This window comes from Myiozetetes cayanensis, unplaced genomic scaffold (assembly GCF_022539395.1).
Source record: "Myiozetetes cayanensis isolate MyiCay16 unplaced genomic scaffold, myiCay2020 scf6-25, whole genome shotgun sequence".
Taxonomy (NCBI): domain Eukaryota; kingdom Metazoa; phylum Chordata; class Aves; order Passeriformes; family Tyrannidae; genus Myiozetetes; species Myiozetetes cayanensis.
The window spans coordinates 30,095,234-30,117,714 of record NW_026087853.1 but is presented as its reverse complement, the minus strand read 5'-3'; the positions used below and the strand labels follow the sequence as shown (position 1 = coordinate 30,117,714).

General features: G+C 39.4%; 1 protein-coding gene across 3 annotated transcripts in view; it reads right to left on the bottom strand.

The window, feature by feature from the left end:
- The window catches only part of SCG5 (secretogranin V), a 32,235-nt gene extending 10,842 nt beyond the window's left edge, over positions 1-21,393 (bottom strand). The window contains exons 1-4 of one of the 3 annotated variants that reach the window (XM_050335341.1): positions 21,256-21,393; positions 19,794-20,026; positions 3,655-3,804; positions 614-726 (exon numbers count right to left, since the gene is read on the bottom strand). In XM_050335341.1, the coding sequence (XP_050191298.1) occupies positions 614-726; positions 3,655-3,804; positions 19,794-20,007 (477 nt within the window). In that variant the 5' untranslated portion in view covers positions 20,008-20,026; positions 21,256-21,393. Of the gene's footprint in view, positions 1-613; positions 727-3,654; positions 3,805-19,793; positions 20,027-20,110; positions 20,293-20,839; positions 20,858-21,255 lie in introns of those variants that run through there. The other 2 variants (XM_050335340.1, XM_050335339.1) reach the window with 2 other exon arrangements.
- Between the last annotated feature and the right edge of the window lie 1,088 nt (positions 21,394-22,481).

Here is a 22,481-nt window from a genome sequence, read left to right as displayed (position 1 = left end):
CTGCCCTTAGTGTATCTCACTGTACTTTTTATATGTGATGTGTCAAAGATATTTTCGACATAGTGCACAAGCTGAGCAGAGGAAGAAGCAGCATCAAGTCCTCAAAAATCCTTAAGGTAGAGGGGATTCTTTGGAGCAAGCTGTCTGGTTCTAGATTTTTTAAAGTGTTTAGGCATTGCTGCCCTCCATCTTTTTTTCTTTTCTTTCTATTTTTTATCTAAGTAGGTGAACAATGAACCTGGATATTCTTTCGGATTAGGGCCCTGTTATGTTTTGAAATCTTGTCCTAAGATCTGCACTAATTTTGGTTACTTATTCACTGCAGTTTGAAATGTGTTTTTTTGCATTAATCAAGTACATACATAGCTGTCATGCTTTGGGGCAGGTAATAAAACAAGGATTTCTACTTTCTATTTTCTCTGGAGTGTGTATCAATCATAAGCACTATTTCTGTACTTTTCAGGGCAAGTTCACCTTTTTTGAGCAGTTTCCCTTAGGGTGATAAATTTTCCAGCAATAAGGCCAATATTTTCCTCGTGGTTTCACAGTATCACACACAGCAGACTATATTCAGTTTCCCATGCAAAAAAATAAGCAAGAAGCATGTACTCACCCACTTGCCCACGTTGGGGTAGTCATGCTCCGGATCAAAAAGGTGTTGGTGCAGCTGGTATTCCCTGCTGAACTCTGCTGTGTCAGGGGTGTTTTCTAGACACCCATCATCAACTGCAAAAGTATGTTAGAAAGCACTGAGTGCTTAGTAGCTTTGAAACACACAATACGTGCCACATCAGTCATCAAATTTCTTAAATGCAATCATGCAGTTAAAAAAAAATAAAGAACTGGATGACTAGAAAATACTAGTTTCCTTTTCTTTTGAAATGAATTTGTCAGGATGTATTTAATTTAAAAAAAAAACCAAAACCTTGCAACTTAATGAAACTTCAAAACTAAACAAAATTTTTTTTCCAAGCTGTTCTCCTCCTTATGTTTTTCTTTTCAATATTGCACTGATTTTATGTAGAATTGCATCCTGCTCTTATTCAGAAGGGCTCTTCTTTTCTTTTTTAAATCCTCACAGGCAGTTTTAGAAATTGTTTAAGCAATACTTTTGAAGGTCACGTTAAACACTGCTGTGAACAAAAGACTGAATTTCCTTCACTGAGTAGCTCTTCATGGAGCTCCATTTCTAGTGTGCTACTTTGTTCAAATTGGTATCATAAGATCTCATAAAAATGCAATGTGGCAGAAGTTTTATGATGAAGACATTTCTGCAGATTGGTAACTAATCTGATTGGTCCAGAAACCTCCTTTAACCACAACTGATGGTTCCGTAGACAGTGTCATGTCAAGGTAATACCCATTTAAAAATCAACTTACAGTCTTTTTACCAAAACAAGTCATCTTAGATTAAACAAAGTTTCAGCAACTTGGGCCCAGAGTATTTTTTTGGATAGAGTCTGCTCCTGGAGCTCTCTCTGCTTTGCCCGCATAGGGAACTTGCAGTCCAAGTTCTCTCAGACACACCAAAGGAGATCCTTCCAGCCAGGGCATGATGCTGGACATCCAAACAGCTACATCTGCCAGAACACAGGCACTCTGGAGCACACACCTGTGGACTTTCCCTTTTGTGCTTGTGTGTCATCATGAGAAAAGATTTGCAGATAGATTATTTTTTTCCCTTAGATGTGGGAAACAATAAAGGCTTAACTTAAAATTGAGTTGATTCAATGACCTGACAAGGTTATTCTGAGTTCAACAGATCCTGCTTTCCCTATTTGCTCCTTAGGATGGGGAAAAAATTAAGCTGCCAATAGAAAACAGGGGAAAACTACACATATTGGTGAAGTAACTCAGAAATCATTAAAGCACTTAGAAATTATTTCAGTCCCAGCAGGGACAAGGTTATCTCAAGAGAGAAACAGGTGACAAGAGAGGTGTGGTAAATCTTCTCAGAGCATGCATGTCTTTTGCTAGAAAACACAAAGGGCAACAACTGGACATATGTGTGCCCTCTGTGACTGCTAATCTGAAAGTCTTCGAGCACAAGTGCTCCAGGCTTATGTATTCCTGCTGTGGAATGTGCATATGTAGACAGTGACTGGAAAAATTGTTTTCCATTAAGCAAATCCACAGACCTGATTGAGGAAGGCCTCTGGAAATTTGTATGCATAATACAGTCAGCACTTGAATTTCCATTTAAGGCTCTGAAAAACATTTTACTCTAATCCTAGTAGATACTATCTTCACTCACAGCATTACCTACGGCAGAGCCATTTATCTGAGCAGGCAGCACTTCCCTAAGAATTCCCCCTGTGTTCAGATCTGACTGTATTAGCTTAGCTAACAACTATTATTTTGCCTAAGAAAGAAAAATTGAAGGGATTTTCAAAGACATTTCCCTGGATGCCATTTTTTAATTTATTTATCTAATCACTAACAGAGGTCTAATGGGCAAGCACAGAAGATAAAAAGTCTCTGTGTGTGCTTGTGTTTGTGAGAAAACCTAAACCCATCATTTGCAACCTGTCAAACAGCTGTATTGAAAAAATTGGAAGTGGAGGTATCATTTCAGAAGAGATGTAGACATCATCACCAAATGGGCTGTAATAGAAAACAGTAAGGAAGGGCTATTTGAAATTTTGTCAAATTTTTGAATGAAACGTAAAAATGCTTCACAAAATCTTCCATGACAAATATTATTTTTTGATGAATTCTAAGCTAGTTAGAACATTTTTAAACAAGAATACAGACAACTGTTCTGCATTATCCAAATAACATAAAAGAAGACTAAACAGAAAACATTTTGAAAGGATATCTTAGCTTACAAATAAAAAATGAGAGAAAAATAGAGTGCTCATTCCGAGTTCGAGCTCCCAAGGCAGCCAAGGAGTGTTTTACTACTGCTTTCAGTACTGGAAATCATTCCTTGGCTCAGATAGCAGCAAAATGATCAATTCTCTTAGAGTATGTCTATATCGTGCACATGCAGAGCTACTTTAGTGATCCTTCAGCAGGGCTGGGTAAATGCGCTGTTGCAAGCTGAGGGACACACTGGATGTCTGGGGCACCACTCTGGCACTCAGGAGCTGCACTGTTCCTCTGCCAGAGTAAGCCTGCATGCAACATCTTGGGGTACATCCACATAGTTCTCCATTTCTTGGCAGAGATGCACCCTCAGTGAGCTATAAAGACACATGGATTGGAGCCAAGGTATCTTAAATATTGACTCATGGTCTGGGTTGGAGATCAGGGCAGACAGTTTCATTCCTCTTGGAACAATGAAACTCTCTAAAATAAGGGACTCTAAAGAATGATAACTTTTTTCAGGGGCCAGCCTAAAAATGAAGTCCCTCGGGAACAAGATGCTATTGTAAATCTCACTATCTTCTACTCCGAGGTCAACATCATTTTTTTCACATGACCTTCTCTAGCAGTCATATAGCAATACTGAAGGTGCACATATTAAGAACAAACAAACAAACAAACAAACAAGCTCATCTAAAAACACTAAACCACCCAGTTGCTCAACAGTTATACTCCTGGGGTAGAGGATGAAAGAAAACACTCTTTGCTGATTTAAGTGTCATTCAATACTGAAAGACTGGAAGATGCAGAGTGAAGACAGAGGTACAAAAGCTACAGCCAAATTACCTGTTTTTCCAATAGGGCAGGGATTTGGAGGGTCAGGATAGCCTTGATCTTCACTGAAATCCTTTGGTACATTATCACCTGTCAGCTCAGCCACAATGTTTGGGATATTGCCATAAGGACCCAAGTGCTGAAGACCCTCATGTGCACCACCTAGAAAAGACAATTTATACACACAGTCTTTTCGCAAGATTGAAAGTGTAAACGCTTTAGCTGTTTCAGTTAATTCAGACTTTGATTTAAAATATATGTATCTCTCTATATATGTAATTGTTTTAGAGACAGATCCAAGCTTAGATTTTAAGCATCTCTTACAGAAATTTAACCATGTGACCTAAATCCAGTAACTTAGGTAATGAAAAATAAAACTAGGGAACAAAATCAGCCACATATTATTATTCTTAGGGTTGTTTTTTTCCTTAATGATGGAAGTTTTAGGCAATAAGATGCAAAGAAAAACAAACATGAGACAATAATGAAATTTGATACATTTGCTGCACAAACATCTTCAATCACTGATACTGTTCACTGTAGCAACTAATAATAGAAGATGTGACAAGATAGCACCACAGCAAGAAGACAAAGTAAAAAACACTGTAAAAAAAAATAACACTATCTGCACAGCCTAGGAATACATTAATGAATTTAATCCCAAGGGGACTTAGGGTATTAAGGTCCTTGGGGACCCAGAATATTTAGCAAATTTGGTTGTATACACCTAGAAAAATTATTTTTAATTCAAATCAATTCTTAAATGTAAATTTGCATTTCCTGCAGTAATGGTGAAAAGTGATGAAGAGTCCCTGTTGTTGATGGGAATTCTTGCACATGTATACCTACACAGTAGTCAATTTAGTACAAAACATCACATTCAGTGACTTCTACATCTTTACTTATCAGTTGTAGATGCAGGCTTTTATATTTGACCTCTGGGACTCAGATCACCATCACTGCAAGGTTACAACAGCAGTGTGCAGCAGGTTTTATAACTCATTGACAGAGGACATGATGATGGGTCCACTGTTCTTGGGTAAATGCACACAGAAGTGGTGTGCTATGGCCTTCTTCCACACATCTCAGCTGGGTGCCTTGCCTTTGAAAAGTAGGGTCTTCCACTAAAGATTTGGGAAACAAGCTCAGACCACTCTCTCTATATGCCTCTCTACAAATATTTATCTGCCCCACATCTTTTCTGCAAGCTTTGTTGACCAAATGCATCCACAGGCTAAACCCTAGCTGCTTGTGGAGATTTCTAAACGCAATTATACACTACTCTTTTGAATTTCAGACAAATAAGAAGTTAGTTTCAAGCGTGTTCTTTTTGCCTGACATAAGACAGTCACCACACACTGCAGCAACCGAGATGGTTTTGTGACAGCAGCACAATATTTTTTTAAAACCCTATATAAAGAGGGGTAACAACATACAGTAAACATATAAATTAACAAAGAATGAGAAGAAAAGGAGTCTGACCAATTGGAAAATATGAGTTAAAGAGTGAATGCAGACACAACTGTTTGGGTAAATAGCACAATCACCATATTATCACCAAATAGTCTTATTTTCAATTTATGTATTTTTCATAGATCCAGAAGATGGGAATAAAGCCTCTGAACATGGAAGTTGCTCCAAAGGAATCATTCAAGTACTCCTGTCCCAAATTACAAATAAACATTACCAGCCTAAATCATCTTTTATACAGCTAAATATTGTAAGCTAACATATTCACTTGCAAAAATTGCAAACATAAGGCAGTCAAATACAAAACACAAATTTTATATTTGTTTCTCCATTTAAAAGTGGTAGTTGAGCCAAATTGTTTATATTTTGTAAATAATCAGTTGAATGTTTGGTACCAGAAGCAAGTTAGTCTATAAGCCTATATATTTCTATTTTATTTGCACAATAGTCTAAAATCTAATCAATGTGCTAATTTTTCCCCTCAAGTACAAGTCTCTTACTCTGTAATGCAATGTTGCAGAAAAGTTTTACAGATATGTAACAAATATAAAAGTACCCCTATAAAAAATTTACATCTCTGTTATATGGGGTTTTCATTTGTAGCTGACCATGAGACACAGTACTAAAAGCAGAATAGCATTATACACACTCTGAACTTTATTATACATTTATGGTCCATAGTCCACACAAAGAAGACGCTTGGAACACAATAATGTTCTGGTGCTGAGGTTAAAAAACATATAACATACATGCTATCTAATTTAATTTAATATAATGTCTAACGTATAGCATAACATTTTTCTTTTGTACTGATTTCCTTCACATGAAGATTGATTACATATATGTACTTAAAAGCATCAGGTTATGATTCTGCTGTAAACTACAGACCCACATAATCAATACATGTTTGAACATCCTGTATACAACGTGGTCCACTATGGAACAATTCATCAGATAGAAGCCTATCTATGCTTGCATGTGGTGCAGACCTCTTGGCACCAAAGCTCCATCTATAAAGAAAACAGAGGTACTTAGAAGGCTCCAGTGTGCTATATATACATGTAAGTTTAAACTGACTGCCAAGAATTCCCTTGAGTGAGTACAAACCAATCTTTTTATATTAATAAAAAGAATTGTTTCCTTTAGGTATAAATGTCCAGAATAATTTCAGGGTTTTTCCTTTCCTTTCTTTCCAAAAGAGGTGGAGACAATAGCACCTGCTCTGGTGCCATAATTTAGCACACTTGAGTGATTTAATAGCATCAGCAAAATTCATTCCTTATGATCTTTGATAAATAGTGCACTCAGCAAAGACTACAATAATAAAAATGAAATGCTATGGATATATCAAATAGGGGTATTATGTACAGAAACTCTCAAGCTGCATTAGTTTTGGTATTATAACATTATTGATTTGAAAAAAATTATTAGGATTAAATACGTTGCATCTACCAAGTCAAAATATTGTGATACAAACATATGCAGTCAGCTACAAAAATAGCACAAGACGGGTCCCTTGAACCTTCGGGAAGAGTCTGAAAGAAAAAGACAAGACAACTAAATATTGAGGAACTTTTAATAATTTCCTATCGCAAGCAACCATCAGAGACACCAGGGTTAAATTATTCAAATCTGGACTAACAAAAATCCAGAATAGTACAAACACTCTTGGAATGAGAAAGGAATGGCTAGATGTTTTTCTCATTTCTCCTTAATTCTTATATGAACAGGCTTTTCTGTGCCACATACTAAAGCAGAAAGAACATCTCCAAAATAATCAGCATGCAGGATTTCTGTGTATGTAGGTATTTTACATTCTACAGGATAAACTAGAAGCTTAGGTCTCTTGGGATGAGGTCAGTATTGTCTTAAGTGAGTTTTGGATTCTACTTAAAATAAATGCATATATGTTATCATCTGGCACTGGTCTGGAACTGTTACTGGGTGGAAAACAAAACTGGAACAATGTCTCACCTTTCTTATAATTCTGGAAAAGTATTTAATTGACTCATCAACTGCTGGTATCATCTCAATTAGAGATACTTGGAATGATTAAAAATTTAAAGTGCATACATTTCAGCTCATTTCTTTGCAGGAGCAATACTGTCTGTATGGGTCTCCCACCCATACAAACAACTTAAACACTCAATTCTTGGAGGGAAAAAGGAAAAAAATTAAAGGAAAAGAAACACAACAAGCAACTAGTTTCTTGCAAGTATTGAATATTCTCCTGACCAAACACATCTGATGGAAATGCTGTTAGTCTGCTGAAGTTCTAGCTACTGGGTACCCATCTACTGGTAGTGTAAAGCACAGCTGAAACAAATCTGCTGTTGGGAGCAATACCCCATGTCAAATACAAACAGGCAATGCTGTCCCCCAGAAGAAGTCAGTTTAAGAAAGTCAATGAGAATGGATTTTTAAAAGTGTAAAATGATTGAAGAACATTTAAAGAGAAATACTGGGACAAATTTGCCTTTCAGTCTCATTGAAACCATTTCCCATGTAACAGTGAAGATAGGGTTACCCTGCTTACAAATTCAAAAAAGAAGTAATTTTGCCAATCTTAACAAGGAGATACAAAACAGAAAGGATCATGAGGATCTATTGTGAGTAAATAAATCTGAGATCTCAAATTAAAGCCCCTTACTTTAGAGAGTCATACTAGATGCCTTAGTCTTAGTGTCCAAGTCCCTCCCAGGTGCACAGAGGAGTATTCTCCCTGAGCAAAAACTGCACCTCTTATGATCTTGACCTAACTCCAAGCAAATACGAGCTGCAAGAGAAGCCTGGTATACCTTGTCCCATCCGCCTCAGATTCCTGAAGAAGCAAACAGATTATTAATCAGAAATGCAATACCATCTTCACTACTTTGCAAAATCTTTTGTTAATCTGGACTATTTGTTCTATTTACTGAGATTGATTAAGCACAGGAAATGAGAGGCACTGAAAAAAAATATAAATTAACACATTTTGACTATTCCACAGAAGCTGCTAAATAAGAGAATAGGGAAGGAGAAGAGGCATAGGAGAACAAAGAATGGAAAAATGCAGACCTAGCCAACTTCCTTAACCATTCAAGAGCATGCCTCAGGAAACCCAAAAAGACTACAGCTATACATGCTCAGGCATCCCAGATTCCAGAGCCAGCTTGTCTTCTCCTTAATGACATAAAGTTTCTTGAAACTATGAAGACTAATTTTCCTTTTTCTCTGCAGAGCGACAAATTCCTTTCAATGTGTTTTCTAAACCCTTAAGCACACACATCATACAATTACTGACCTTGCTTTCAGTGAACAATTCAGTTTTATCCCATATTTTAATTACAAACAGTACAAATATTTAAGATATGAAAGGCTTTTGTTGTGAAATGGTTAGGACCAAAGTAATGCCCATGTCCCTCACAATAAATTTATAACAGTAGCTTATATGTCACTATTCAAATTGTATACACAATAAAAAAAATTCAGCAGCTCACGCTGACAAAGTGAAAAAAACAATCTCTTAAGCCTGCCTTGGTTGATCAGTCCTCTAATGGACTATATTTATTTGCCCTTCAGTCTGAGCAGAAGCTTTCACACCTCACTGTGTGGATAAGCTTACCCTTTTTACAAACAGTGCAACCTGCAGCACGCAGCCATGGACCCCTCTGCTGCTCTGACTTCAGCCACCCTGCATCAACAGAGTGGGGGAAAGCACATCCAGCAAATAGCACTCTCCTGTCATTGCCTCAGCACAACCTCACTAATGACCACGCATGCAGTGCATGGCTCTGGGAAATAGGGCAACTACTGGAAAAGAGTGGCCTCCTTTATCCCACAAGGAATGGGACAGTATTTCAATCCTATAAATGTAAATGTGCCAATGAGAGACTGGAACATTTTATTCACTGGCACTGGCACGAGCTGCATGAGAAGTCCAAATGCTCCATCAATGTCAACACACTCATGGAAAAATCCTCCTTTCACTTGTGTAATGTGAATTATGGACACACCAGAATCATCCAGAACAGGACCATGTTTTCTCTCTACTGCTCCACTGAACTTCAGAAAGTTTTCCTGTTCATTGCCCCATTCATACTCTTTCAATTCCCTCTTCCATGCAGATGTCTCAAAGTCCCAGCTGGTTCTTTAGCAGATATGTTTAAAATTTTCCCATGCCTGTCTGGCAGCTGCTACCAGGGTAGATTTTCTAGCTGCTCCAAACAGCCTCATCGTGAGCATTCCCAGTGCGGAGCCACAGGGCTCTCCAGTCTCTGCTTTGGTATAACCTCACAACTCTAAAAGTAGAGGCCTTTCTACTCAAAGCTGTGCCAACACCACTGGAGTCAAGGTGAGGTTCCTTCTGCACTTGGATAACAGCTTTGGCTCACAAGGAGGATGCAAGAGAGAGTAGTGAAACCAAGAGCCCTGAGAGGTAAGATCAGACCGAACATTGCACTTTGGTGCTGCAAAGGGGACTCAGATCAGCTCATGTACTAAAGTATCCCAATGGGAGGAATCAGCTTCTGATTCCTGTTTAACAGCTGAGAACATTCCTCTTCTCATTCATCCCTGCAACTGAGAGCACACACTATGACAAGCACAGAGAAAATAGCTCTAGAAACCTTTGGAGCATGCCAGAGATCCTATCTCCCATGCACAACACCGCAATCAAGAAGAGTAAGCATTTCTTCTTTGCCTAGACTTCTAAAATATCTTTTCATAGAACCAAGTAAATTTAAAAGTATTTTGTTACTACAAGTTAATTTATAATTCAGATGGGAACATGGGGAAATACAGCTGATTTTGAGAACAACTACAAAAAGGTATAAATCCTAGCATGCTCAAGGATTTATTTTACGTATCACAGAATCACAAAATATGCTAAGTTGGAAGGGACTCAGAAGGACCATTGAGTCCAGCTCCTGGCCCTGCCGGGACCATCCCTAAGAGTCACACCATGTGCCCAAGAGTATCATCCAAATGCTTCTTGAACTCTGGCAGGCTTGGTGCTGTGACCACTGCCCTGAGGAGCCTGTTCCAGTACCCAACCACCCTCTGGGTAAAAAACCTTTTCCTAATATCCAGTCTAAACCTCTCCTGACACAACTTCAGGACATTGCCTTGGTTTCTGTCACTGGTCGCCACAGAGAAGAGATCAGTGTCTGCCTCTCCTCTTCACCTCACAAGGAAGTTGTAGACTGCAGTGAGATCTCCCCTCAGTCTCCTCTTCTCCAGGCTGAACAGACCAAATGATCTCAGCTGCTCCTCATCCGATTTCCCCTCAAGGCCCTTCACCATCTTCACTGCCCTCCTTTGGACACTCTCTGACAGCTTAATATCTTTCCTATATTGTGGTGACCAAAACTGTACACAATATTCAAGGTGAGGTCTCACCAGTGCAGAGCAGAGCAGGACAATCCCCTCCCTCGATCGGCTGGCGATGCTTTGCCTGATGCCCCCCAGGACACAGTTGGCCCTCCTGGCTGCCAGGGCACTGCCGACTCATGTTCAACTTGCCATCTGACCAGGACCCCAAGGTGCCTTTCTGTGGCACTGCTTTCCAGCATCTCATTCTCCAGTCTGTGTGTTCATCCAGAGTTGCTCCATCCCAGGTGCAGAATCTGGCACTTCCCCTTGTTGAACTTCCTATGGCTGGGGATTGCCCAGCCCTCTAATTAGTTGAGGTCTCTCTGCAGGGCCTCCCTGCCTTTGAGGGAGTCAACAGCTCCTCCCAGTTTTGAGTCATCTGCAAACTTGCTTAGTATCCCTTCCTGTCTTGTGTCCAAATCGTTTATGAACATGTTGAAGATGCTGAAGATAAGATGGAGCCCTGTGGAACCCCACCAGTGACAGGTCACCAGTCTGATGTCACCCCATTCACTATTGCCCTCTGCGCTCGACTCATGAGCCAATTGTTCACCCACCACATGATGTGTTTATCCAGCTGTGTGCTGGATAATTTGTCCAGAAGCATCCATGATTGAAAGCTTTACTGAAATCCAGAAAGATTATATCAATTGGCTTCCCTTGATCAGCTAGGTGGGTTACTTGGTCATACAAGGAAATCAGATTGGATAAGCAGGACTTTCCTCTCCTGAAGCCATGCTGGCCATGACTGATGACTTTCAGGTGTTTTTAATACTTTCCAGAATAATCTTCTCTGTAACTTTACCAGGCACTGAAGTGAGACTGACAGGCCTGTAGTTTCCAGGGTCCTCCTTCTTGCCCTTCTTGAAAATTCAGACAACATTCACCAGCTTCCAGTAAGTTGGGATCTCTCTGGATTCCCAAGACAGCTCAAAAACTATCGAGAGAGGTTTTGTAATGACATCAGCAGCTCCTTGAGGATTCTTGGTTGAGTCCCATGAGGCCCGATAGATTTGTAGGGATCCAGCTGAAGCAGGAGATCCCACACAATTTCAGGTTCGACTGGGAGTTGATCATTCTCGCAGTCACAGTCCTCCAGCTCAGGGCACTGAGACCCCTTTGGTCCATCATCCGTGTTGAAGGCAGAGGCAAAAAAAGTATTAAATTCCTCTGCCTTGTCTCTGTCCCTGTTTGTGAGGTGACCATCCTCATCCTGTAATGGGCTGATGATATTTTGACACTGTCTATTGCCACTAGTGGACTTGAAAAAACTCTTTTTATTGTCCCCCACATTTCTGGCAGCTTCAATTCCAGTTGAGCTTTGGCCATAGGAATTTTCTCCTTATGGCAAGTAGCATCTCTGTATTCTTCCCATGTCACTTGACTTTGCTTCCACTGGGCATGCACCTTCCTTTTTTGCCTTACTTCCAAGAGAAGATCCCTCTTCAGCCAAGCCAGCCTTCTGCCTGACCTGATTGACTTCCAGCATTTGGGAATTGACTGCTCTTGTGCCCTTAGGAGGTGATGTTTAAAAAGCGACCAGCACTGATGGACCCCAGCACCCGTAAAAACACTTTCCTGGGGTACTTTACTTACTAATTCCCTGAGCAGCCTGAAGTCTCTTCTCTCCTCATGTCCAGAGTTGAGGATTTGCTGGCACTTTTCCTCCTCTCAACAGAGGAGGATTTAAACTCAATCACTCCATAGTCGCTGTAGCCAAGACGGCCACCAATCTCTACTTCACTCACAAGATCCATTCTGTTGACAAGAAGCAGATCAAGGTGGGCATTTTTTTTTGAGTCACTTCCTTTAGGACCTGTTCCATAAAGTTGCCATCCAGATTTTTTAGAAATCTTCTGGCCCAGGTTGTACCAGCCCACAGTTGATTTCTGGCAAGTTGGTCTCTTCTGCAGTAACAAGAAGATGATGTTTCAAGAAAGGGTTTCAAAGCCTCAAATCTAAATAGGTCCCTTAGTTCAGACCCACAGGTAAATAGAAGATCTAGAGAGAAACAGGGATTAATACACTTTTCTTCTTGTGTTCCCCATTGACTGACTTCTCTGATGAAAACAGAAGCTATGAGAATTTTCCCTGCACCTCCCCAGCCACACTGAGAACACAGGAATAGTGCCTGCATCTCTCCTGCAGGGCAAAGAGCAAGGGCAGTTCCCACAATTCAGAAGTGGTAGAGTCCACAGTGGTAACACTTACTGCCTTCACTGGCTCCCGCTCCTTAAGAGGGAAGGTTGTGAAAAACATTGAGGTAACATGGCACAACCTCCACACAGCATCACAAACATCCACTTGGCTTTCTTATTATTCACTGCTTGTCATGGCTTATAAATTCATATGGAATCAAGGATATTATGGGCCAGATTTTCAATAAGCCACTGATGTCATCTAGCACTGTCATCTATCACTGTCATTTGCTTTTAAATTCAGAAATTAGAATTCTAAAGTACCTCTCTTACAATGTGCACCACCACTGCCTGATACTGTGGTTCCATTTAATATTACAATTTGCAGAATAAAAATACAAATAAAATACAAATCTAGATAGCTACCATATTAATATAAAAAAAAAAATTAGCTTTACCACTTTTGTTTTGTATTACAAATTTGAGATGTCCATGTTAAATTTTGAAACAATATTTCCTGGGCTATTTGAGTAATTTGGGAAAAACAACAACAACAACAACAAAAACCACCAAAACAACAAACAAAATCTGAAAGCAGAGACTAGTAGAGTGATGTTGGGGTTTGATTTTGTTTGTCAAATGCCAGGCCCATAACACAGTGCTTGATTAAAGTCATATGTGCGAAAGCAGTCTCAATGTGAATGCAACTTTATGTCTCAACTGCAGCAAGACTTTCTCTATTGAACAGGTATAATAACCCCAATCCCAAATGATTGTGTGGTCTCTTTGCACTAACAAAGCAGCCCTGAATCAGCAGGGCAGGCTGTGGGAGGTCTGCCCAGCTCAACCGCATGGCCGGCCCCAGGACTCCATTGCTATCCCTGGAGTCTGGTACAGAGGATGTAAACTAGAGCAAAGAGGACACAGACTTCACACTGCCATGTTTGCTGACCCTCAGATATCATACAATAACCATTGACTTCTAGTCACCTAAGAAAGTCCAAATCTATTTGGTTATAAGAATAGCACACATTAGCCCAAAAGCTAATGAGTGCAAAGGCCATTTCTGCGCTGGTTTTACCGAGTGCATTCATCAACAAAAGTTTTTTCAACTTTCTAATACAAGGATTTTACTGTCCTTGTAGGAAACAAGTATCAGTCTTGCAGGTATGATGCAGGACAGACAGCAAATACAGCACTTAAGTTTTCTTATTAGTAAAATGCAAACAAAACATACATTATTAAGATGCCTGAGTAATCTGCATAATTTTGCAGGCAGTAGGTGTCATACAAAGTGCTATTTGTACAGGGTCTGTGCTGACAAGTCATCAGCTACCAGTTGTTAGTAGAAATATTTGCAAAACGTTACAGACCCTCTTATCGTCTCAATCGGGGAAACAGTAACAACATTTTTCTGAAGCAATAAACAGGTATTTCTTTCCTTTCAAAATAATCAAACCAACCCCAGTCTTTTCTCAGTAGCTACAAGCAGTCTCAGCAGGAGAGTCAAAAGCCTCCCTAAGAAGCACCATATTTTTAATATTTTCTAATTCCTACAAATGTTCAGGATTTAGGAGACACCGTTTAATGATGTCACTGAGGTTGACAGCATTATGCCTCTTCCACAGATTGAAAACTTCAGACTCTAGGCTGTCACGCCAGCACCTTTACCAACCATCATTTCATTTGAAATGTTTTTAACAAATAAAAATAAAACAACCAAATCAAACACAAACAAACCAACCACACAAGAGGCTTTCTGGGGTATTGAATTTGCGGTAGACAATGATATTTGTAAAATGAAAATAGGACTTCACATTTCCCCTTATGAATTTAAAGTGTTATGAAGTGCCTGAGTTGAACTACTGGTGCCCCCATGTGTTTGAGTGAGATTTTTACTGTTCTGTTATGAATGGTATAATAGTTCTGAAATTTGCATTATGTATGTAATCCCTTCCCTTCCTCAGGGAAACAAACAAAGAAAGAAACAAACAACCCCAAATCCCTTTAAATATTGGCACAAACACGTAAGCATGCAAGGAAAGAAAAACAAAAAATGTGATCTCTTACTTCGTAAAATTCCTGCCAAGCAGAAAAATTAACTTCTATGTTTTTGAATGTTGAATGCATTTCTTTATTTTATTCTATTGGGTTTTTTTAAAAGAGATACAGCTATCTTCTTATCTGTAGAAAACTTGAATATAGCCCAGTAAGACTTGTGTAGTATTTTAGTGATAAAGCTAAACAGTAACTGCAGAAATACAGCTACTCATTCAAAATTCTTATTTTGCCTTTCTGTGTTTTCCCCTCTTTTTATAGACACTGTTAAGTGACTCCAACATAGCTTTCTAAAAAGATGAATCAACTAGGAGAGGGAATATTATTAGAGAAATTAGAGTAGTTAATATGAGTTTATTAGTTTTAGGAATCAGGGGGTTTACAGAAAGAAACTCAAGTGGCCAGCAGAAGCAGATGATCTGAAAATACCACCTTCAGGTATTTAGAACATTTTTGCTCATCATGTAGGATATGTCTGGCTTCTGCCATGCTAACGTGCCATGCACCATCTGCTGGCTATGGTGCACAAGCATAGGGAATCAGTCAGCAAATCCCCATTTCTGTGATATATTTGTCCTATTCTACTTAATTAACAGATGAGAGCTCACACTGCCTCTGCATCTCTCTGAGCTTCACTATAATTTCTTGGTGGATTAAACTTTTTATCAGGCATTTTCTAGACTTAACTCCTATTTTAGCAGCCTAACCTAAAGTAACAGGCAAATTGAGAACTGAAAAGAGAAGAAGAAGAAAAAAATCCCATGTATTTATAGACTTTAACACAAGAAAAGGCAGTAACTTCTTTCAATTAACAAACTATTTTTTTTTCCATCCATCAACAAGAAAACTGTCTGATCACTTCAGAAAGAGAACACATGCTACTAAACGTATTTTCTGAAAAGTGTCCAATTTTTAGTTGTCTTTGGTATGGAATAAGTTGGTGACTTCACTTTCTACAGCAAACACAGTCCTAAATTTTATCTTTTGGAGGGTTATATGGGGGTGGTGGTGAGGGTAAGGATGGGGATGACCATGTATAGTTCCTTGCAACACATCCACCCTCTGGTTTCTAGCATTTGAAGTCAAAATACAATGATTAACACCAGAAAAAATGTAGAGAGCTGAGATGGAAAATCAGTATAATTAGGAAATCTGCTTGTGAACTAACAGCAATGGTATTTTTGGGGCATATAAAATTTCAGTTGGAAAAGGTTATTATAATAATCAGTCAGATTTGCAAACATTTCATTTTAATTAGGCTGCTAGTATAAAATTGCCTGTATTATGGCAGCCTAAATTTGTTTCCAAACTCCAAAGCCACAGAAATTAATTTTTTCCTGACAGGATGTTGCTTGCAAGTGTACACATATAACGGGTGAAATCTTGGTGTTCTGAAAATCAGCGGTACTTCTGAAATCATGGCCTGGCTAAAGCTGATGGCCTCGCAGCTATCAACACTGCTGCAGGTCTATGCTGCTGTGGCTATTTCTGACAAAAGCATTTTGCTAAGTAAAACAATTTTCTGTAGGAACATAATTTATTAAGCTCTGATTGATAAAGGGTTTTTTTAATGCTGAGTTGCAATACCTGGTCAAAATTAGAAACAAATGCACCCCAGAACAGTCAGTACACTAATGATGAAGATACTGCCATGGGATGAACTTGTTTTTAAACTGTCTACATTGGTCACTGAAACATACAGTTTGAAAAATGTCTGGAAGTCAACACTTGTGGCAGTTCAGAATTTCTCATAAATAATAAACATTTCATACCCAGTCCTACTCTTCATTACTTTCAGGCAAAAATTCCCAATGAATACAGTGACTCATGAGAGTTGTTAGTGAATAACCACTTTGCCATGATGGTATTTAAAATGAAAAATTTGTTTTGCTGTGACACATTCTAATAATTGTCAAACCTCTTTCTTCCCTTCTGCCTTAGTTTTCCTTTCTATTATCATGTAAAATTTTTTAAGCATTTGCACGCAGAATTGTTAGCCAGTGATAACAGTGGACTATGCTGTGGGAAGTCCACAGGTGAATCCTTCAAAATTTGAAACCTTGTACTGGTGCTATTTAAAAACACACATACTTGTTTTTTCTGTAGCTCAACCATAAATTGATTTCCTACATGGACACCACTGGGAATATCAGTTACAAAATTCCCTCTCAATCCTCCTTACTACTCCTGTCAGCCAACACCTGTGCTAAGAGTACAGGACTTTTGCTTAAACATTGCAACCCATGACAGTGTTCCTTGTGCTGCTCAGTTGGACTCCTTGTGCCTTGACCAAGAAGTACCTGAGACACAAACAAGCTGTAGGAATGTACCACTATCAGAAACATTCATTCAGAAAGTCCCGCAGAAGTGTTTAACAGAGCAGAGATTGCTGCTTCCTCCTCTGAGAGAATTCTATTTCTGCTTGATGTGATGGAACATCATAAAATATGTGTGTAAGATCCAGCTGTGTCCCTTTTCTTCCCCCAAACAAACAAACAAACAAACAAACAAAAAACCGTTCAGAAAAGTCACAATGTTTTTCCTGTACTGAGTATGACACTTCATTTATCCATAATAGGTCATTAACTCATAGGAATCCTCATTCAAACACCTCCTATCCTCATTCCTCGCCACAGAACGAGGTCCTTGCCTGAATCCAGCTCTATTCTCTTTTGATCAGAAAATGTTGGCTGACTGGAGCCACTGGGAGGTCAGGAATGTCAATCCCCTGTCAAGAAGTGGGCAGGCTGTGGGGAAAATGATAAAAACTGCAGTTTTGAGGCAGATACCATATATGAAAGCATTATGTAACCATTACAGAACTAGATTGTTTTGAATGTCTTACCATGCCATTTTAGCAGTTCTGTTTCCCAAGTAGACACCTAATAGAAAGTCAAACCCATTGTGCAGGTTTCTCTCCAGATTATGCAGAAATAAATATTGAAAGAGAATGAAACACAACCTTGTTAAGTGATTAGTAATTGCTATATTCAGTTGTGAAGTCTTTCACAATGTAATAGTTAAAATCACCTCTACAGTATGAAATGCAAGTTTTGAGGGACTAACTACCCTATAACCCATGGTCCATATCTAAAGATAAACTCATGGTGAAACTTTACTGAAATATATGTACTTTTTAAAAAAAAACAGTATGAGAAAACATTATGTGGAATGATGACAGACTACTTTAGTCTTGAAACTGCAACTAACACTTCCGTAGGTTGATGTTTCTAATCAGATACTTTAAGAGATGTCTATCTATAGACAGACACTTATCATCACAAGAAACCAAAGTCAGAGCAAGTGATTACTACCTGAAAAACTTACTGCAGAACATTCCATGAAAAGCAGCATTTGTTACAAAGGTCTGATTTGCTTGTCTATTTCTACAATGATTGATAGCATTCACCTCACGAGACCATTTTTTTTTGCAGAAATTTCTCAATAGGATGTTAAACACCAATGGTAGGCTTGAAGAAGAAGAGACTCATCCTCATGTGATCAAGAGGAGGGTGTTAAATATGATAAATCAACTGGATTTGTCACCTTTCAGTTTCAATCTGTTATATACACAGGGGGTTTTTTACCTTAAAAAAACCAAAACAACCACAAACAAAAGAAAACAAACAAAAGAAAACAAACCACAAAAAATTTGTCAACCTCCTGTTTGTGGAAGACGGTATGGATGACAACAACTAGCATTATTGGAGTCTCATAAGCACTAGAAAATTTTCAATACTTAAGAGATTCTTATTCTGGTTTTGCTAATATTGTAATTAGAAAGTAATGTTAAACAGCTGAGATTAAATATTTGCCAGAGATTCAGACTTGCTTATATTTTTTTAAGGATTTCTTTTTTTAATGTAGGGAAAAGAGGAAGAGGGGGAGTAAAATTATTAATTTCTACCAGTCTGTCCTAATTTCTCCTTGTATGAACATTCACAAAGGAGGAGAAAAGGGCACAGATCAAATTATACTCTTTAAGTCTAGTCTCTGTCATTAAAGTTTGCAGAAAAACAAATGTCCATCAAAGTTTCTTTAGAAAATATATAAATTTAGGTCTGCAACTGTCTGGTAGAAATGCCTATTCAGTTTTAATTCCCTCCTTAGCCTTCATTAGAGCAATTGTATCTGTTTGGCTAGGGTAGTCTGTAGATAAGAATGAGGATAAAATAAAGAACACAGTCTTATGGACTGTGGAGACTTGCTACACTGTGTCAAATTTGGTTTAATTCTGAGAGAAGGGTTGAGAGCTTCTGCTCTGTTTTGATGTTGTTCGAACATAAACAATAATATTTGGATTTGCATACCTTCAAGCTTTTGCTGTCACGCCAGAATAAAAGCTGGTTTGTACAGTTAAAATAGCAACACATTGCAACACTATCACAATACCTTAACATTTAAGCCAGGTATTTCAGATGATTTACATAGCTATAAGAGACTTATTCCAAGGAAAACTTACTCACACGGTGTGAAGTCAGAGGTATTGGCCAAAAAAAATTAAACTGAGCCTAGAGCATTCATCACATCAATACACTGTTGAGGTGCTACTTATGGATGCAGGAAGACGAGTACCCACGTCCTTCCCACCTGCACCTTGGGTCCTGGCTTCCCCCTGTGTTCTACAGAATGGACTCTGCAGAATCCTACAGGGTTCTGTCTGCAGCATGAAGGAAGGATCCCAATGTAAGGTTTATCCCTTTATCTTACATGGCGCTGCAAATACTTGATCTCTTTTGTTCTGCAAACATTTATAAAAATCCAAGAGATTTGGACTCTATAGGTCACATTTGTTTCACATAGAACCTATATGTGATATATTTATGCACAATATTCAGGCATAAATTAATAAAGCCATATAGTTTTGAGGTACTAGATACCAGACACTGCTAAGGTAACATAACTTTTTCTGCAAAGCCTGTACATTAAAAAAATCCCACTACTTCTACCAAAATCATTGCATTAAGGAAGGCAGAAGATGAATGATGATTTTAAAACAAGATCAAGCAACAACATGGTGAAGAAGTCCTGATTTTAAGCTCAGGATATTCCTTCTGCATCTATAAACAAAGTATTAATTATTACCAAAGCATATTAATAAATTAATCACAAGTCAAAGTAGAAATCAGATACCTTCAATGTTCTGTGGACCAACAAGATTCATAGCCTGGTGTGCTGGATATTCTACCCGGGGTCTGGCAATGCCCAATTGCTCCATAACCCCATGGAGGAGCCTTTGTATATCTGCTTCAGTAACCCTGTCAGGCATCCTAGGGCTGTGGCTAAAAGCTGAAGCCAATCCAAATGCCAGCAGAAATATCATGTTGCAAAACAAGGTGGTTGTCATAGTGGTAGCCACTTTTATCCTGTGAAAAAGAAAAGAATTTGATTATAAATTATAGCAGGGGAAAAAATCTTGTACACATGGTGGAAATAACATCCGATCTTACCACCGGACATCACAGTTTACTACCACTGTTTCTAGGGGCAGCTGAAAATCTAGCCAGCTGGAAACTAAGAGGGGGGAAACAGGATGGGTTTGCTCTTCTCTTCTGAAAGAAATATTAAGTAGCAAACTGCAGAAATCAGTTTTCTGATTTGTATTTGCCCATAACATTCATTACAGTCACTGCAAACAAAATGAATCCACTTTTTCATTTAATGAGAATACGTCATCCACTACACCCCTCCCCTTCCTCTCCCCCCCATGTTTATTATGCTATTTTATAAAGCTCTGGACAAAGAACTCTTCAGGTAGGAACTGTATTTTCCAAGCTCTATTCTCGCATTGACTGAAAAATGAATAATGAGAGATCACTGAACAACCTAGATACGGTTTATTTGCACCTGAAGACGAAAGGTTTCCTACTTCATATGCATCATCTTTCCCACCTGAAGCAAACTGATTTGTTTCCTTGAATCCCTTTCACTAAATAGCTGCTCAGTGCAGTTTAAATAGGAAAAAAAGAAAGCCAAAGCCAACAACACAAAGAAAAATATCAACTAAGTATCCCTTACTATCTTCTTTGAGAGGCTGAATTTTAATCAGAATGCTTGTTTTCTCAAACCTCCTTTCCCCCTCACATCACAAAATAATTAAAATGCATCACTTCGAATCCCTTGGATAAACAAAACCCCTCCACTCCTTGTCCCCTCCCCCCACCCCGTGTGTCCTTAACATATGCCCAGCTGTCTGATTTCTCCACTCCAGACAGTAAAAGATGCTCCAATACTCCAGCCGCCCGACGCAAGGCACCTGGAAACGTCTTTGAGGCAAAAATGGCTGAAAACGCCAGTGCTGGGAATATTCCCAGCAACGCCTGTGCGCGGCTCCCCCACACCACTGCACACCCCTCGCAAACCTCCTGCTCCATCAGCCCCCGTAGCCTGTTTCGAGGAAAAAAGCCCTTTTCCTACAGAACATTCCCGTAAATCCGCAAACGAGCAGGGCTGCCGCTCCGCTGCCCGCCCCCCCGCGCCCTTCTGAGCCGCCCCCCGGGCAGCTGGGCCATGACCCGGCCCCAGGGCAGCCCTGAGGCAGCACCGACCCCCGGGCCGGGCCGGGCCGGGTCGCCCCGCGGAGCGCCCCGCTCACCTCCCGCTCCCGGCGCGGCTCTGCGGGTGCGGCGGCTCCGCGGCCGCGCATCCTCCGTGCGCACACACCGCCTCCCCCTTCCCCGCGCAGGGAGAGGCCCGGGGGACGCGCAGGGACCGTGCCCTCGCCGTGGGGGCTTATCCCGTTAAGAAGATGACACAAAGCTCGTGGAGATATCAAAGATCTCCCTTTTCAGTTAAACACAATAGTCTAAAAATAAAACTGCAGGGTTGTGATGGATTAACAGTTACAGAAATAAGCTATTACATATTCCTGGGACTGTATCTGTCTTCCCGCTGTGATTTCTCTTCCCTGAATAATATGATCAATGGTTTACTTATGGAATGATAGTGTTTACCTAACTACAGGTTTACAAGGTATTAACATGGGAATCGTGCTCCAAGGATTTATAGGTGAAGGTCCCCAGATAAGGCAGATCTATACACATCATCCATAGCAAAAGTTACCAAGAAGACAACTGTAAAAGGATCTTGCTAAATGAAGTCCACCACTTAATAGCACTTCGCAAAATGGTAACTTCTAAAGGCTAGTTTATGTATCACATCTTCACTGCTACTGGCGGGAACGTATCACATTTCTTTAGCTAGCTCTCCTAAAATGGAAAGCTCAGAGGTTATACTGCATAAACCCCAACAGACCCACAACCTACACTTTCAAACATAGACTATTCTCTCTTTTTGCTGTTCTGTAGTACATTATATGAGCAAGAGTAAGCAGTAGGGACTTCGACTTGGTATCTAGTGTTTCTTTCTGCAAAACATAATCAATTTTATATAAATGGATATATATCAAAACTGTTCTGCAAAACCTGTAAAAACAGAGCCTAAACCTTGACAATTTTTTTAATAGCATTTAAAGCTTTCTTTGCCAGGGTCCTACCAAATTCTCCTTTCTGACATTTAAGTCTAGTGGTTCAAGACTGGCTTGCATCGATCATCAAAAGTAGCTTATTGCTCCATCTGGGACACATTGTCAAAGCTACACTAGCATTCAAAGTATTTGGTACATAATAACAGGGGGAAAAAAAACCTCAAGTCTTACTCTTCCAAACAAAAACTGATGTGACAGCTCACTATTACAGGAGTCAGATCTCATTTTCTTCATGACATTGCCTTTATTTCCTTCTGTCCTATTTTCAGCTCCTACCTCCTCGCATCTACTATGAAAGCTGGAAGTTGTTTTGCTGATCCTTATTTACCTCAGTG